This window comes from Myotis myotis, unplaced genomic scaffold (genome assembly GCF_014108235.1).
Source record: "Myotis myotis isolate mMyoMyo1 unplaced genomic scaffold, mMyoMyo1.p scaffold_m19_p_6, whole genome shotgun sequence".
Lineage (NCBI taxonomy): Eukaryota > Metazoa > Chordata > Mammalia > Chiroptera > Vespertilionidae > Myotis > Myotis myotis.
In genome coordinates, this window is record NW_023416368.1 from 515,543 (window position 1) to 531,868 (window position 16,326).

Consider the following 16,326-nt stretch of genomic DNA (forward strand, 5'->3'; position numbering starts at 1 on the left):
TCCCGGCCAGTGCCCGCAGCCACAGTGCAGTCCCTGCCCAACAGCGGCCTCGCCTGCCCAACCTCCTGGTTCTAGGCGGCGCCTCGGGAGGTGCAGATGGCAGCGCTGTCAGTGAACCCCGTGGCGATTTTTAGCTCCAGGGTGTTATGTCTGAGCACACACACAAGCCGGGCTCTGGTGCGGGCGCTCCGACGCCGTCCTGGCTGCTCCAGGTGCAGGCGGAGGGGGCCGTGCAGATGAGAAGGGCCGCGGCCCCGACACCGCCCACAGGACGAGAGCTAAACTGGACATGTTTATGCTGGAGCAGCAGGAGGCGAGCTCTGTGCCTGGGAAACTGCTGCCGAGCAGCCACTGTTTTCCCAGCTGTGGCGACGGCGCCTGGGAAAGCGCGTCATTCCGCCACAAAAATAATCCGCAGCTGAGCCAGCAGCGGCCTCAGCCCCCACTCTGCATCTCGGACCCTGAACCGGAGCTCCCGCGTCCGCTGTGGACGAGGCCGGGACGCTGCTCCTGAGCTGAGTGCGCGTCACCGTGAAGGAAGCCCCCCCCTCCCTCCCCGAGCGTGTGGTGTCCTCCTGCACCAGGAACCACCCACCAGGCTCCATGGAGCAGGGGCCGGGGAGACAACCCGCAGACGCGCATCCAGAGAAGCCCTGGGCACAACTCCCCCGGCTCTAGCAGGCCCCAGCGACACCCTCCACACCACGACCAACCATCTCAAGACACCAGAGACACGGCGCCCGCTCCTAAAGCGGAGAAAACAGACTCGCTCAGGGCCTCTAGGAGCACTGCGGACGGACGGGCCACCCAGACCCAGTTCAACCTCAAAAATGGCGAAAGGACTAAACACAGTGAGTCTTGTGACCTCAGGGTCATCTGTGTGAGCGCGGAGAGCCCGCCGTGCTGAGGCCGGGCACCCGCCCTGGCGCACGCAGCGAACCCCGTGACCCCCGCGCTGTGGTTTCACCAGGGCACGTTCTCCGCTGCCGAGGAGACCTGCTGACAACCAAGCCGAGCCCATGCTACGCACAAGCACACCCGCGAATGGGCCTTGCTTTCCTGTATGGGAGCCGCTTTCACACACACCCCGCCCCCAGAGTCCTGCTGTCTGCCCAGTGGGCGGCATTTTCTCATTCACATTGGGGGGCGGGAGGGCAGGTGGAGGGGCTGTTTGTTTAGGGCAAAAGCCATAAACAACAACCGATGGGGAATCTGCTTCATGAAGAAAGCTGTGCAAGAAGACAAATGCTGCACAGGATGGAGAGAAACACGGCGGCCACACGTCAGTGCGGTCACAGCGTCACAGCGTCAGCGAGGTGGCAGCTGAAACCCGCGAGCCGCCCTGTCACGGTCCCACAGGCCGGTGCGGGCGCGGGAAAGGCGCAGCAGAGGGAGCGCTCGGCGGTGAGACGCTGCGGCTCCCGGCCCCGCGGCGCCCTCACAGGTAGAGCCCTGTTCTGGTTCCCTCCCCTCCCGTGTTCCCTGTCTTTTCTCTCACTCTCCTTTACCACGGTCATGTCTGATCAGAGGAAATAACACTGCTTTCTAAAGTCACAGTTGCTGAGCTATTTTGTGCTGACACAGGAAGCAGGGCTCACAGATGCTCCCTGGCTGCCGCAGGGCCACCGGAGCCGGGATGATGGCGGGACAGCTGGAGGGCGGCCCGATGGGAATGGATGGGGAGGCTGCATCTCCGGGGCAGGACAGCTGCTCAGCTCCCAACTCTTCGGCGGTCGTCCTTCCGGCTTAACCATGAGCCCGGAGCCCGTTAACCATGAGCCCGGAGCCGGTTAACCATGAGCCCGGAGCCCGTTAACCATGAGCCCGGAGCCCGTTAACCATGAGCCAGGAGCCCGCTCTAGTCTGAGGCACCCCCTCGGGCCAGCCTGCAAGCCGACCAGACTGTCGCCCCAGCCCCCCTCTGCTCCAAACGATGCCCAAAGAGCTCCTGGAGAAAGACAAGGACATCACACACAGGCAGGGCAGACCAAGGCACGGCAAAGGGGGACCCAGCAGGACACCCCACCTGCCCCGAAGCCAGAAAACCCCCCAAGACCAGCCACCCGGCAGTTTCTAGTCACTGAAGCCACGCCCACATCGCCAGCGGAAGCCAGTGCTGCCCGCCGGTCCTGGCCCGGACAAGGGGCTGTCCCCTCCCAAACCTGAGAGCCGGGACCGAGGCCTGAAGCGCAAGCAGGGACGTGCCACGCGCTGTGGCGACTCGGGCGCTGGGTCTCGCGCGACAGTGGGGAGGCTTAGGGAAACAACAGCCGCTCAGGAAAGCAGGTGGCGGTTTCTCCAGGAACTCCACACGCACGTGCCAACCCCCCCAAGGAGCCACACGGTGCCCCTCCGAGAGGACACGTGCCCTCGCAGAAGCAAGGCCCTGGGAACAGCCTCGTGCCCTGGTCCCGGGCGAGGGGCTGTAACGGGGGCCCGAGGGGGCGTGGGTGACGGAGCACTCTGTGCCTTGGCCGTCTGCGAGGGTTAGACTCCGCACCTGTGACGGATGCACAGAACACCCACGAGGACCCCCCACACACATGCACGAGCATGCACGCACGAGCACCCCCACACACGAGCACCCCCCCCACACACACACGCACACGCAACACGAGTGGAGCCTGAATGAGTCTGGGGTGGCACCATGTCCACTTCCTGGTTTTGATGCCACAGTCTGTCATCAATGGGGGAACTGGGCACAGGGACCTGCAACTTCCTACGTATCTATAATAATTTCAAAAGTAAGTTTTCGTTAAGAAAACGTAACACCGGGCACCCCATGGCACAGCCCTGTGGCCTGTGTGAGCGCCATCACAGGTGACTTGTTCGCTCCTGCGCTGGGAGCTCACCTCGCCCACCCGCCAGGGGCTCCCTCCCAGCAGGCCCCACACTTAGCTGCCCCTCCATTCAGAACACAGAAGGGACAAGGGACCCCAGAGGACGGGGGACTTGGAGTGCTGCGAGGAGCCTCAGAAGTCTCCCACTTTACCAGCCCCCCGAATCCGTCCAGTGCACCCCAGAAACACCCCTCCCCCGTCCCAGCCGAGCATGTCCCTGGCACGGAGGCTCGGGTTCTGAGAGGCCCTCGCTGGCAGCTGCACCTCCCTCTGTGGTGGCTCCCGCGCCCAGCTCGGACCCCGGAGCGGGGAGTGCAGAGCCCGCGGGACAGGACGTGCAGCCTCGAGCACTGAAGACGGCGCAGCTCCCACCTGAGGGCAGCTCCGCGTCGCCCGGCCGTCCCCACGGAGGCTGAGCAGCAGAGCCACATGCCCTGAGCCCCAGCCTTTAAAATCCTGGACAAGGCTCCCCCGGGGATTCCAGCCGGGGTTTCCGTGTCCCGGGGGTGTGTCCTTGCGCGTCCTGGCAGCTGCAGCCAGGAACCTGGTCAACACCTCCCATGAGACGGAGGAGCTGGGGCTGGGGACTCAGCTGGCTGGAGGCTCCACACTCCGGCTCACGACTGTCAGGGCCTGTGTCCCGAGAGGGCACAGGTGTCCACGCTCAGCAACAAGTGTCCATGAGCACAGTGCTGGTGGCTGAACTCCCTCCATGCAGAGACGAATTTATATCCAACCCAAACGTTCTCCTGCAGCTCGCAGACGCCGTGTTCTCTCCCGCACTAGCCCTGTGTGCGGTGCCACGGCCACCTGTCCCACCGCAGCGATGCCACTTCCCTCACAGGGCCCACAGGAGGGCCTCGTGCCCCCACCCCAAGTGCATCCCTGCCTCCTTCCAGCAGGTGGCCCGGGGTGGGGGGCGCGAGGCCAGGGAGGGCTGCTCTGCAGCAGGGACCCCTCAGACGTGGGAGCCAGCGGCTGGAGGCCACCCCGTCACAGCTGTGACCAGGAAACGCCTTCCCACTTTGGTGGCTCCATCATGGAGCCCAGGACAGTGCAAACCACAGCCCCGGGGCCAGCTCGCCTGCCAGCTCGCTTTGGCAAATAACCTAGACTTGGGCTCAGCCTGCCCGCTCATTTACACCGCCTGGCAGCACTGACGGTGTGGCAGATGGGCCCACCAAGCCTGAGGCACGTCACAGCTGGCCCCGAGGGAAGACATTTACCAAACCAATTCGATTTAGACCAGCTCTGAGGAGCGCGGGAGGGATGGGGACCAAAAACACTGACCAAAATGGAAAAAACAACTATTTTCATAAAGCATCAAAGAGCCGACAAAAGAGTAGAGAATTTCAGGCCCAAACTGAGGGTAGCAGAGCTGGCGCCCAGCGCCGTGGCAGGGGCACTCCACCCAGGGCAGCTGCAGGTGCCTGGGGCATGAGCTCGGCTTGGGGATGGGGGGGTGTCTATGGGGGGGCATCTTGCCGGCATCCTTCATTCCTTCTGAACTCTGCACCGCGTCCCATGTCCCCTGATCTAAGTACAAGTTCCAAGTACTGAACAGAAGAACAGACCGATTGCTGGGATGAGATGCAAGTCCAAGAGTTTAGAGGGGGTTAACATGTTTAAAAAGGACAGAGTATACATCGAATGATAGGGTACAACTGCATCTTTCTCTGAGAAAAAAATAAAGTCAGATTCCCACCTCACATAAAACACAAATATAAATTTCAATTAGTTTAAAAAACAAAATGTAAAAATCAAATTCAGCCCTAGCTGGTGTGGCTCAGTGGACGGAGCATTGGCCTGCAGATTGAAGGGTCCTGGGTTCAATTCGGGTCAAGGGCACATGCCCAAGTTGCAGGCTTGATCCCCAGTTAGGGGGCGTGTAGGAAGCAAGCCAATCAATGATTTCCTCTCATGGTTGACGTTTCTATCTCTTTCTCCCTCTCCCTTCCTCTCTGAAATCAATTAAAAAAAAAAATCATCAAATTCAGAAAAACATGTAAGAAAATGTGTTTATAATTAACTAGGAGAAAGACTTCTTAATAATCATTATGCTATATACCTGAAACTAATGTTATGTCAATTAAACCTCAATAAAAAAATCAAAACTTAAATTTAAAATTCACCTGTCATAAAAAGTTCCTAAGAAGAATATTATCATCAAAAACCATGAAACAAATTAGCTTCCTCTCCGTGTCAGCATTTTGAAAAACCCTAACTTAACTCTGGTGCCGTGTCACATATAGAAATTTTTTGATATGTGCAACCATAGTAAAACAAAGACTTATATTTTTGATATTTATTTTATATATTTAAATGCCATTTAACAAAGAAAAATCAACCAAAAAAATGAGTTCGCGTGTCACCTCTGACACGCGTGTCATAGGTTCGCCATCACTGCCCTAGTGACTAGCCTTCTTGGTGTTTCTTCAGCCCAGGAACACGACTTGCTTTATAGCCAGGTAGAAACATTTTACACTTTAACAATCATTTGATCCTCACAGAAGTCCTGGAGTAGGCAGATAGGAGACACGGTAGAATCCTATTTTCTTTTTATTAGCCAGAAAATGGAGATTTAGAAAGTTTAGAAACTTGACCTGACTGAACAGAAGCAAGAAATGGTGGACCTTGACAATGACGTCAGGTTTTCTCACTGCGCAGAATATAGTCAGACACGGCTGCATTAAATATTTCACCCTTTGTTCTCCCTGTGTGATCTACAACAATAATCTGCTTTGCGTTGATATTTCCTGCTGTGTTGCTGACAATTACCTGAAGGAGAAGTTGGGTGCTTCGCTGGGCTGGAAAAAGTTTAGCTGCATCAGAAAGCAGGTCTAATGAAGCAAGCTTGTTCTATAAGAGGCTAAGTTGACTCACGCATGCACCACACACATAGAGCTCGCGCTGGCGCCGATCGCACGCGTGTGTTTCCATGTCATTATCGATCGTGAATTTGTTGACACTTCTGTTATAAAGGGCAGAGTGAAGTTACAATATTTCTTCCAATGAATGTCCTTTCGGTGTGCACGAATCCGTGCCCCGGGCCTCGTTAACAAATAGCTGAAAACTGTCTGCTTCACCAGTGAGCTGTGAAGTGTGAACTGCACAGGCCCATCCTTCACCCACCAGGTGAGCACGGCCAGAAGCTTGCTGACAGGCAGTCCCAGCTGCCTTGGAGGAAGGGGGGGGGGGGGGCCGTGGGGCGGGGCCCCTGGGGGATCAGGCATCAGGTTCATCAGACTCGGGGTGCAGACCCTGCCCTGCCATCCCTCCAGGGGCACATCCCAGGAACGGACAGTTAGGCAGCCACACGGACACTGTTTCCAGGGGCACCTGCTGCAACCGCAGGGAAGTCACTGACCCTGGTCTATGGACTTGGCTCCTTGTCCCTGGTGCCCGCCCAGCCCAAGTCGGTCGGTTACAATTCCAGGCCTGGCAGCCCAGTGCTCAGCAGTCAGAGTAGAAAACAAAAACAATGGGAGAGAGGAAATTCTGCTAAGGAAAACAGTCCAGGCTCCCAGGGAGCTGTTGGGCCAGATTAGCAGCCCGCCCCTGAGGACAAAGAGCCCAATGCCAGACCAGAAACGTTTCTGCGGCGAATACCACTGGTCTGAGGTCTGCTGGCTTGGGCAGATGCTCCGGCCGCAGAGTTCACGGCCTCTTAGCTGCTCTGAAAGAGCCTGCAGCTCATGCCCACGTAACTGGCTGGGTTTCCAAGATTACAAACGCCGTCTGACCCTTTGGTCACGTTTCAGCCATGCCCGTGGAGACCACCTGGGAGCATGGGGGACCAACGGGCTATGGCGGGCGCCCATCACATTCTGAAGGGAAAGAGAGGCTACTATCCTTCCAAGTTACCTGTCACTGTGGGCAGGACGGACAGCCTGGCCCGCCCCTCGGGCCTCTCCCCTCCCCCTCACACTCAGCTGAGGGCCACGCCAGAGCGCAGTGCTTCCTTACGCCGTGCTGGGCAAAGCGGCCCCACGCGGCCGCGCCACCGCCGACAGTTCCCAGCCGTGCTCTACGGGACCAGGCCGGGCAGGTGTCTCCTCCTGTGCTCCCCAGGTAACCGGAGCCAGGAACCTGGGCGTCCCCTCTGTCACCGGCCGGACAGGTGACTGTGCAGGCGACCCAGCCTCCGAGAGCCAGCACCGCCACCTCGGCCCTTGGCATCAGGGGCGCGGAGAAGCCAGCATTCAGGTGCTTTTGTAAGGGAAAGAGCGAGTGCTTTGCAGACACCAGGGATTCCCGGGACCGAGAGCAGCGAGAGGAGCCCTGCGGCCGCCCTGTCTCCAGGCGGCGAGGCTGCTCACAGCAGTAGAGGGGTGCTCAGCCCGGGTGACCACCAAGCGCAGACGCTTGACCGGCTCGAGGGTGACAGGAGCTGCGCTGTCTCCCTCGGGGGCAGAACAGACATGCTACACATGTGCTCAGGGAGAGCAGTGGGAGGAGGAGGCCAACCTGCACCAGCCCTCCCCTCCCAACCTCAAACGCACCCCAGCCAGCAGCCCGTCTCAATCCTGTTCATGGAACATTTGCTCCTCGCCACCCTTTCATTCAAGTAAGAGACCAGCTCTGTCCTGCCCCTAAGCACAGGCTACGAGGAAGGTTCAAGAAGCTCTGAGGCCCGGCCGGTGTGCTCAGTGGTTAGTGTTGACCCATGAACCAAGAGGCACTGGTTCCATTCCGGGTCAGGGCACGTGCCTGGATTGTGGGCTCCATCCCCAGGAAGGGCGTGCAGGAGGCAGCCGATTGATGACTCTCTCAACAATGTTTCTATCTCTCTATCCCTCTCCCTTCTTCGACCTCTGAAATCAATAAAAACATACTTAAAAAGAAGCAGCTGTGGGAAGGGGAAGGCAGGGCGCACGCGGAGGCCTGCTGGAGAGCATCAGCCCAGGGGCCTGGAGGCCCATCCAAAGGCCCTCGCTCTCAGGTCCTCTGCAAGACGTTACCACGGTGACGCTGAGGCCTCCACAGAGCACCCACCTCTCCCTAGTCCAGGCTCACAAGGGCCAGTGCAGGTTAATGGCCAGTGAGCTGAGCAAACCCAGAAGCGAGAAGTGAGCAGAGGCCCTCACGGCCGGAGCAGCACAGGGGCGCCAGCATGGACCCTGGAGGAAGCTGGACCAGTCAGACGAGCAGACACAGCCCTGGGCCAAGCTGGGGAGGGGACTCTAACTTGGGGACATCCCCAAGGGCAATGAAGTACCACCGCTTGGGATACTTCAGCCATCCTGGCACAGGTCCAGGGCGCTGGTGCTGTGGGAAGTGACCACACGGGGACCCGCAGGCCGCCCAGACAGACATTTCCGGGAGGACAACACAGTGGCCCCTGGGGACAGAGGCGTCTCCCTTCTCCACTGGATTCCAGAGGTTCTTCCAGGACGGGGGTGGGGAGGGGCACGGTACTTTTCCACAAGCTCCAATGCCCGGAGGCGCTCCCCGGCCAGGCAGCCACCCTCCGTAAACTCCGGTGCAGCGGTCAGCGGCGCAGGGAGTGTTCTCGGGAACAGCGGCTCCGCCTCCTGGGAGGCTGGCTTCACAAGACAAGAAGGGTCCTGAGGACACAAGCCCCAGCCGACCGACTCGCTGAGATGCACCGAAACCCTCCAAGTGCCGGACCTGCTGGGCCCCAGCACCTGTGGGGGAAACCAGCAGCCCCTGGGCCCCCGCTGGCCAGGTGGGGCTGCACGGGCCTCGGGGGGCCTCCAGGGCTGTCCGCTGGCTTGCTCTCTCCCACAGGCCACCTCCTGTGCTGGACCCTTGGCACCTGGCGGACACTGAACCGAAGGCCGGGTCTGCCCCTGAGATGCAGACCAGTGCACACCTGGGCACCACAGGACACGGGAGAGACCCACCCACAGGCTTGCTTTTCTCCTGCGTTTCCTAGATTTCTCTGAACCAACATGAACTTTAATAACAAAAGACAATCACTTTTAACAAAAAGAGCACCCCCCCCCCCAAATTGTCACGCGGGCCCTATTTACCATAAAGCCGCGCGTGGTCCTGCAGCGACGAGGGAAGCTGAGACTCTTATGACAAAACTCAATCGCAAGGCGGCGTGTGCAGTTAGTTCACTCAAAGACACGGGAGGGCCCAGAAACAGGACAGTGTCACAGAAACAGTCCACGAAAGCCACGGAGTGGCCGAGGCTCCGTAGGACAAGTGGGTGTCCTGGGTGCTGGCCTGGCCTCTTGCCCCACAGCCCAGCTAAGCCAGGCACTTTCTTTCACACACCGCCCTCCTCTGCTGCCCAGCCGGCCGGCCAAACCGGTGCACGCTGCCTCCTGAGAGCAGAGCTGCCGACCGGATGGAGTCCTGGAGTGACCCGACCCCAGTCATCAGACCCTGAGCACCTCTAGACTCCCACGGTGTCCCCAGCACGGTGGCCCCGGGGAACCCATTCCCGGGCCCAGCTGCCACACACACTCGTGCTGACATCTGCTCTAAGTGGCTCCAAGGGCCTGCTCTCCTGCCCCTCGTCCCCCTGCACGACAACCTTCCCCCATGTCCTGAGCAAAGGCTACCTGTCACCTGCCCCGGGGCAGGAGCCCTCTGGGGCACGGCCACTGGCTGGTCTGATATACAGTGTGGAAGGGAACAAACATGCCGCCAGCAGCAAGCTCCGGTGGCCCAGCCGAGGGTTTCCCAGCCTTCCTTCCGAGGGAGCTGGAGGCGGCCTCGCCAGCTGTGTGACGGCAGGTCTCTACCGGTTAACCTGCCGGCCAGGAGTCAGGGAGCAGCCCGTGGCCACGCCAGAGCGTTCAGCTGTTCAGTTCATGGGATCAGATCACTGACACGAGGCGGGACCACATGGCACTGCACTGGCTCACGCGAGGTTACCCCGCCCACCCTTCTCAGCACGGCGTGACTCCATCTGCAAACCTGCCTTCACGTGACTGATTCTGCATCTCCCACTGCTCTGACCACTGCACACCAGGAGCAAAATCTCACTCAGAACGTGGTGGTAATAGACACGGGCACACATTTTCTGCGGCGGGATTACACTGCTAAGATGAGACACTTTCAGACATGAATTCCTACACACAGGTTCCCTGGCCGCCGGGCCACCCTGGTCCCTGTGCACAGCCCAAGGGCCCCGCTCCAGCCCTCACCACCTGGCGCCTCCGTGGAGCCATCAAAATCCCCTGGAAACACAGATCTGGTGGCTGAGGGACAGTCATGGTGTTCCCACCTGAGAGTGACTGAGATTCCTGTCTGTCCGAAGTGCGTCCGGAGGACCCTGGACATGCCCACACGTCCCAGTGCCATCCTCCGCGCCATCCAGATGCCAGCAGCACGGCCCGACCCGTCCCTCCAGGTTAGGCCACGGCGAGGCCGCGTGAGCTGCACCTACCTCAGGACGGGTGTCCGTGGAGCCCTGCGGGGCTGCGGGTGCCGGCGGTTTCTCTGCTGCCAGCGCCTTCTTCAACTTCCTGTTCTTCTTCTCTGGCGCGCCAGGCGTCCCAGGAGCTTTCCTCTTCGGCGCGGCCATCCTGCCCCAGGAAAGCAGACGGGAAGGGCCATGCTTGTACGTGCTCCCATGTGAAGCACAAAGGTGTTTCAGGGAGCACGGAGCACGTGTAAACGTGACCGGAGGCCAATCGCCCAGCGTCATCGCCTCCGACAACCAACCCAACCATGTGGTGGATGCCTTTCTCTTTTCTGAGGTTTTAACAGGCAGGGTCGGCAAGAGTAGGTTTACAGTTCTTCGTATGAAAAATGATACAATAATTACTAAATAATAACACAAGAATACACTGTTTCGCTTACTCACAGCTGTAAATCTAATTTCCCCACCCTGTCTATATTCTGTATTTCTTTTTTTGTATGTTTGTGTTTTTTAATTGACTTCTCAGAGAGGAAGGGAGGGAGAGATGGAAGCAAGGAGAAGCATCCACGGGCCGCCGCCTGCACGCCCGAGCCTACCATCCGGCACGTGCCCTGACCGGGATGGAACCGCGACCTCCTGGCGCATGGGATGATGCTCAACCAACCGACCCACATGGGCTGGGCTGTATTCTGTATTTCTAACTAAACACGAACACGAAGCTTTTTAACATTAAGAGAAAAGGCCCAACACATCGACTGGTTGCCTCCCACATGCACCTCGACCGGGGCCGGAGATCAAGCCTGGGACCGAGGCTCTTGACCAGAATCAAACCTGCGACCCTCAGTCCAAGGGCCGATGCTCTAACCACTCAGGAAACCAGCTAGGGCAAGAGAAATATCATTTTAATGACTATCAAAATTTTCTAAAAGTGCAAATTACAAAAACGTGTCTATTCCCCGATTACTGACCATTTGGGGTTATTTTTATTTCCTGCTATGACACTGACTCGCACCAGAGCACTGGGCTGCTCACACGTGGGGCCCGTGCTGCACCGGCGATGGCTCCTTGGTGCGAGGAAGCAGCAGCCCCTGGGCCAATAAGGGGCTGACATGTGGCGAGGGCTGCATGGGAGCCGGGGCACCTGCTTTCTCCAGCTCCACAGGACCGAGCTCCACGCGCAAGAACAGAGAAAAGCCCACGGGTTCTAATCCAGGCGCCTTCGTGGGGCCACGGCCTGGGGAACCCAGAGGAACGGTGGAGGCTCAGGACCTCTGAGCGGGGACGTATGAAGGGACCAGGCTGATTTTCGGAAGGAGAAGCAGGAACGGAACCAACTCCAGCTGCTGGTGCGGGGGGGGGGGGGGGGGGGGGGGGGGGGGGGGGGGGGGGCGGCGCAGAGCAGGAAGAAGGCCCCTCCCCCCCACCGGCAGAGCAGCATTTTGCCCAGACGCTGCCACGTGGGCATCGTGACGCAGGGGACAGGCGCTCCTAGAGCTGCGACCACAGGGTGACCAGCCTGCAGACACACGCGTGCATTTCCCGGCACTTCCTCCTTAGTGGAAATATCTCCATCACAGAGCAACAAGGGACTGAATACGTCAATCAGGATCAACCAGTGCAATGGAATCCATTCAAAAATCACAACAGCCAGGCCGTGTGGCTCAGTGGGTGAGCGTCCACCGGCAGGGTAGGGCAGCAGGCAGCCAATCAAGATTCTCTCTCATCAAGGATATTTCTATCTCTCTTCCTCTCCGTTCCTCTCTCTGAAATCAATAAAAACATTTTTTAAAAATCATAATAAATGAGAACACATTACAGATATAGGATGAAAAATGTAGTACCACTGTCCAATTTTGTTTTTAAGAAAATGCTGACATAACAACAGAGAAAGCTCCATTTGTGTATATATATTCCCCTAGCTATGAAAATGTCTGTGGACATCAACAAAACCTTTGCCTAAGGGGTGGGGTTACAAGGAACTATTTTTTTACAGCCCAGTTTTATCTTGCTTTTCTCAAGGCTCTATACGTGAAAAGCATCATTAGCACTGTGATAAGAAATCTGGAAAGAATACGAGACTGTTGACAAAGGGGCTTTGAAAAGACAAAGAACTCTGCCGGCCAATTACCTTGTTGAAGAAATAAGAAAAGTTTAGCCCAGCGGTTCTCAGCCTGTGGGTCGCGGCCCCTTTGGCGGTCACACGACCCTTTCACAGGGGTCGCCTAAGACCACCCTGCATGTCAGGTATTTACATGACGATTCATAACAGTAGCAACAGGACAGTGATGAAGTAGCCACGAAAATAATGTTATGGTTGGGTCACCACATGAGGAACTGTATTTAAAGGGCCAGAAGGTTGAGAACCACTGGTTTAGCAAATATTTATATAACAGTTACCATAAACGTTAAGTTAAATCTATATTCATTCTGTAAGTTATCATTAAAAAGTTTAACCACCAAGTCTATTTGCTAAAAGGGGGAAAAGGCTCCCACATTATAAAAAGGTTTCTTTTAATAGTTCCAAGAGATGGCAACTCATGAATCTGAGACAATGTTTGTATAGAAAACTCCATTTCCTTCCACCTTCAGTTAATGCGCTTCGACAAGGGGCTGAGACCGTTCGCTGGGAAAGAGCAGCCTCGTCCACAGCGGAGCGGGGACAACTGGGCGTCCACATGCAAGCGGACGGAGTGGGACCCCTCACACCCCACAGAGCTCACTCAAAAAAGGCGAACACCTCAACGTGAGCCGAACAACAGTCTCAAAGGAAAACCCAGGCGCAGCGCTTCGTGGCCTGGACGGCAGCTTCTTAGCTGCGACACCAACAACGCAAGCAGCCAAGGAAAACACAGGCAAGCGACTGGTCAGAATTAAAAAGGCTTGTGCTGCAAATGACACAGGAAAATAAAGGGGCGCCTACATACGGGATTGGAGGAAATGCACGTAAGGCTTATATCTGACCGGAGACTTGTACCCAGAATGTGTCAGAACTCTTGCAACTCAGCAAAAAAAAAAAAAAAAGAGACAAAGACAAATAGCCTTATTTAAAAATGGGCAAAGAGATTTGAATATAAAATTTCCCTAAGCGACACAATGGCCAATAAGCACACGGACCGATGCTCAACACCACCGTCATTCGGGAAGTGCCAATCACAGGCCAGGCCACTTGAGTCGCTGGGCCGGCTAGTCAGACGCGGAGGATGGAGGATGCGGAGGACCCAGAGCTCCCTCTCGCGGCCGGTGGGATAGGAAACGGTCAGCCGCTTTGTAACGAGGAAGGGCACCTCCCAACTCCCAGGGCAGAGGCCCCCGAGGGAGGGTCTGGGCCCCACCGTCCTCTAGGTCTAGGAGGCCAGTCCCAGGGCCCAGGGCGGTGGCTGTGCTCTGCCCACTTGGATGCAGGACCATTCCAGTTCGGACTTGCCCACCTACACGCATGGCCTCCCACGTCTGCCCTCTGCTCCCCTCCCAGCCAAGCTCTAAACCCTGTGATGACAAGCACCCCACCCACCAAGCCCACCCCCATCTCTCGCTCTTCCAGCTCACCACTTCCGCAAGCCGCCTCGCCCTCCTCATTCCACTTCCACAGCCGCATGCCCACGTCCATCATTTCAATCTCGGCCTCGCAGGCACTCAGCTCCTTCTCGGGCAAAACCCCGACTCCGCGACCTGCGCCGGCGGCTGGAGGCCCCAAGGACCAGGCTGGCGGGTCTCCCCAGCCTCACCCAGGTATTCCCCCGCTTCTCCCAACTGCAGCCACTGGCCAGGAACCCGGCCTGCTCGCACCTCTCCTGACCTCTCCAGCTCCAAAGTCGCCCCCCCACCCCCGGCCCGTCCCCCTTCTCAGCGGAAGGCCTTAACTCCCTATCACCGACTGCCACAAGCTCCTAGGTCCTGGGACCTGCCCTTCTCCCGTTGCCATGGAAACTGCAGGCTCCCACAAGGCCAAATGCTGCTCTCGGGCGCTGGGGCCCACCCCGCCTCCTGCACCCTCTTCCTCCCCTGCCCACGAGTCAACCACCACCAGGCCCCACACCTCACACGGCTCTCGCGTTTGCTTCCTTCCCCGGAGAGACCTCAGGAGCGGCCACTCGCACCCGCCCCAACCGGCACCAAAAGCGAAAAGCGCTCTCTCCTCGCATCCCCGGCGACCCCAGGTGCTAACAGAGCCTCCCTCCGCCCGACTCGCCCCTAGACCTCCGCCTCGGCCGCAAGACCGGAACAAAACGCGCACACAGCTCCTAGCAGCCCGGCCGCAGCCTGGTCGCGACCTGGTCCTACCAAACTTCCGGAGGACCTAAGCAGCGGTTCTCAACCTGGGGGTCCAACGACCCTTTCACCGGGGTCGCCTAAGACCATCGGAAAACACACATATAATTACATATTGTTTTTGTGATGAATCACTATGCTTTGATGATGTTCGATTTGTGACCATGAAATTGGGGGTCACCGCAACATGAGGAGCTGTACTAAAGGGTCGCGGCATTGGAAGGTTGAGAACCGCTGAAAGGATGCCTGAGCCCGGCCGGCGTGCTCAGTGGTTGAGCCTCCACCTGTGAACCAGGAGGTCACGGGTTCGATTCCCGGTCAGGCACGTGCCCGCCTGCGCTGGACCAGTGGAGGGCGTGTTTTTCTCTCACTGGTGTTTCTGTCACTCTCTCCCCTCCTCTATGAATTCAACAAATTACATTTTTTAAAAATGCCACCATCTCCAGCGACCCCACACCCCTACGGGCAGGGCCCCGGGCGCCGGTGCGTCACTCACCGCGGGTCAGGTTCCGCCTCCCTCGCGGGAAGACCCCCGGCTCCCGCCGCGCGTGGAGAAGGCGGCGTCCTCCCCGCCCGCGCGCTGCCCCGGGCGCTCCGCCACCGCCGCGCGCTGTGTCCCAGCTGCTCCGGCCTCTCCGACCCCCCAGCCCCGGCTCCGGCCGGCAAGGGCACCGGGCCGTCCCCCCGGGAGGAGCCCCGAGAAGCGCCGTGACAGAAAGTCCGAGGCGGCGGGGGCCCAGTGTCCGCGGTCCGCACGGCCGCCCCGAGGCCGCCAAGGCCCCGCGCCTGGCTCTGCCGCCGCCCCCGCAGCACCGCTCGCGGCCCGCGCCCCCACGCGGCGGCCACCCCGACTCGGAGACTCCGCCGCGCTCGCCTACCTGCGCGTGGCCGCCGACGCCGGCTTCCGGCAGACCCAGCGCCCAGGTAACGCCGTCCCGCCCTCCAGAGCGGCGCCGCCCATTGGACGAGACCCGCCTCCGTCTCTCGGCCGACCAATAGCAAGCGGCGGCCGCCAGGGGGCGGGGCTGGGCGCGGGCCGGTAGCGTCATCTCTGGACGCCGCAAGTCGCTGGGAGCCGCCAGTTGCCAGGCAACCCCCCTACCCCGACCCCCACCCCCACCCCGGCCGTGTGCGGCGGTGGGTTTGGGCCCCACTCCGCGGCCTCTGGCCTGGGGCTCGGCGGCTCGGGCTGGGAGGCCGCCGGGTGCTGGGTCCCTTGGACTTAAATGAATGAACGACGCCTGTTGTGGTCCACGGGCATTCGTCTCAGACATTATAAATGTATATAAATTGTAAATGCTGTAATTTAAACTGTATAATGTTTAAATGTCACCAACATTACACGTGTGTGAAGGTTTCAAATGCAGTAGAGCCGTATCTGCAAGAGTGTTGTAAATTCAGATTAGTATCTGAATCGAAGCTGGAAAAACTGAACATCTGGATTGTAGATACCCGAGTTAAGTCCTCGTTCGTTCATTGGGTTTTTAGAAATATTTAACAGTCCAGACACTTTGAGAATGGGAGGAAAGGAAGATCGCTTGTGTGGCCCACTGCTAAGGTGGGAACTGCAAAGGGGGAGGGGGTGACAGCTGGACAGGAATGTGCAGGGATGTCTCTGCAAGACACATACTCAGAATTTCTGGGCCACAGGTATGAGCGTGTCCCATTTTAATGACTAAGGAAAGCTATTCACACTGCTCCCACTGGGCCCTAGCCGGTTTGGCTCAGTGGGTAGAGTGTTGCCTGTGGACTGAGGGTCCTGGGTTTGATTCCCGTCATATCCGGGGTTGCCGGCTCCATCCCCTACAGGGGTCATGCAGGAGGCAGCCAATCAATAATTCTCTCTCATCATTGATATTTCTCTCTCTCCCTCTC

General features: G+C 58.4%; 1 protein-coding gene across 1 annotated transcript in view; it reads right to left on the reverse strand.

Annotated features, from left to right (window-relative positions):
- Nucleotides 1-15,412, reverse strand: part of CUNH7orf50 (chromosome unknown C7orf50 homolog) — a 62,886-nt gene extending 47,474 nt beyond the window's left edge. The window contains exons 1-2 of the mRNA XM_036315472.1: nucleotides 15,330-15,412; nucleotides 10,207-10,345 (exon numbers count right to left, since the gene is read on the reverse strand). Coding sequence (XP_036171365.1) covers nucleotides 10,207-10,345; nucleotides 15,330-15,412 — 222 coding nt within the window. The remainder of the gene's footprint in view (nucleotides 1-10,206; nucleotides 10,346-15,329) is intronic.
- Nucleotides 15,413-16,326: the final 914 nt, after the last annotated feature.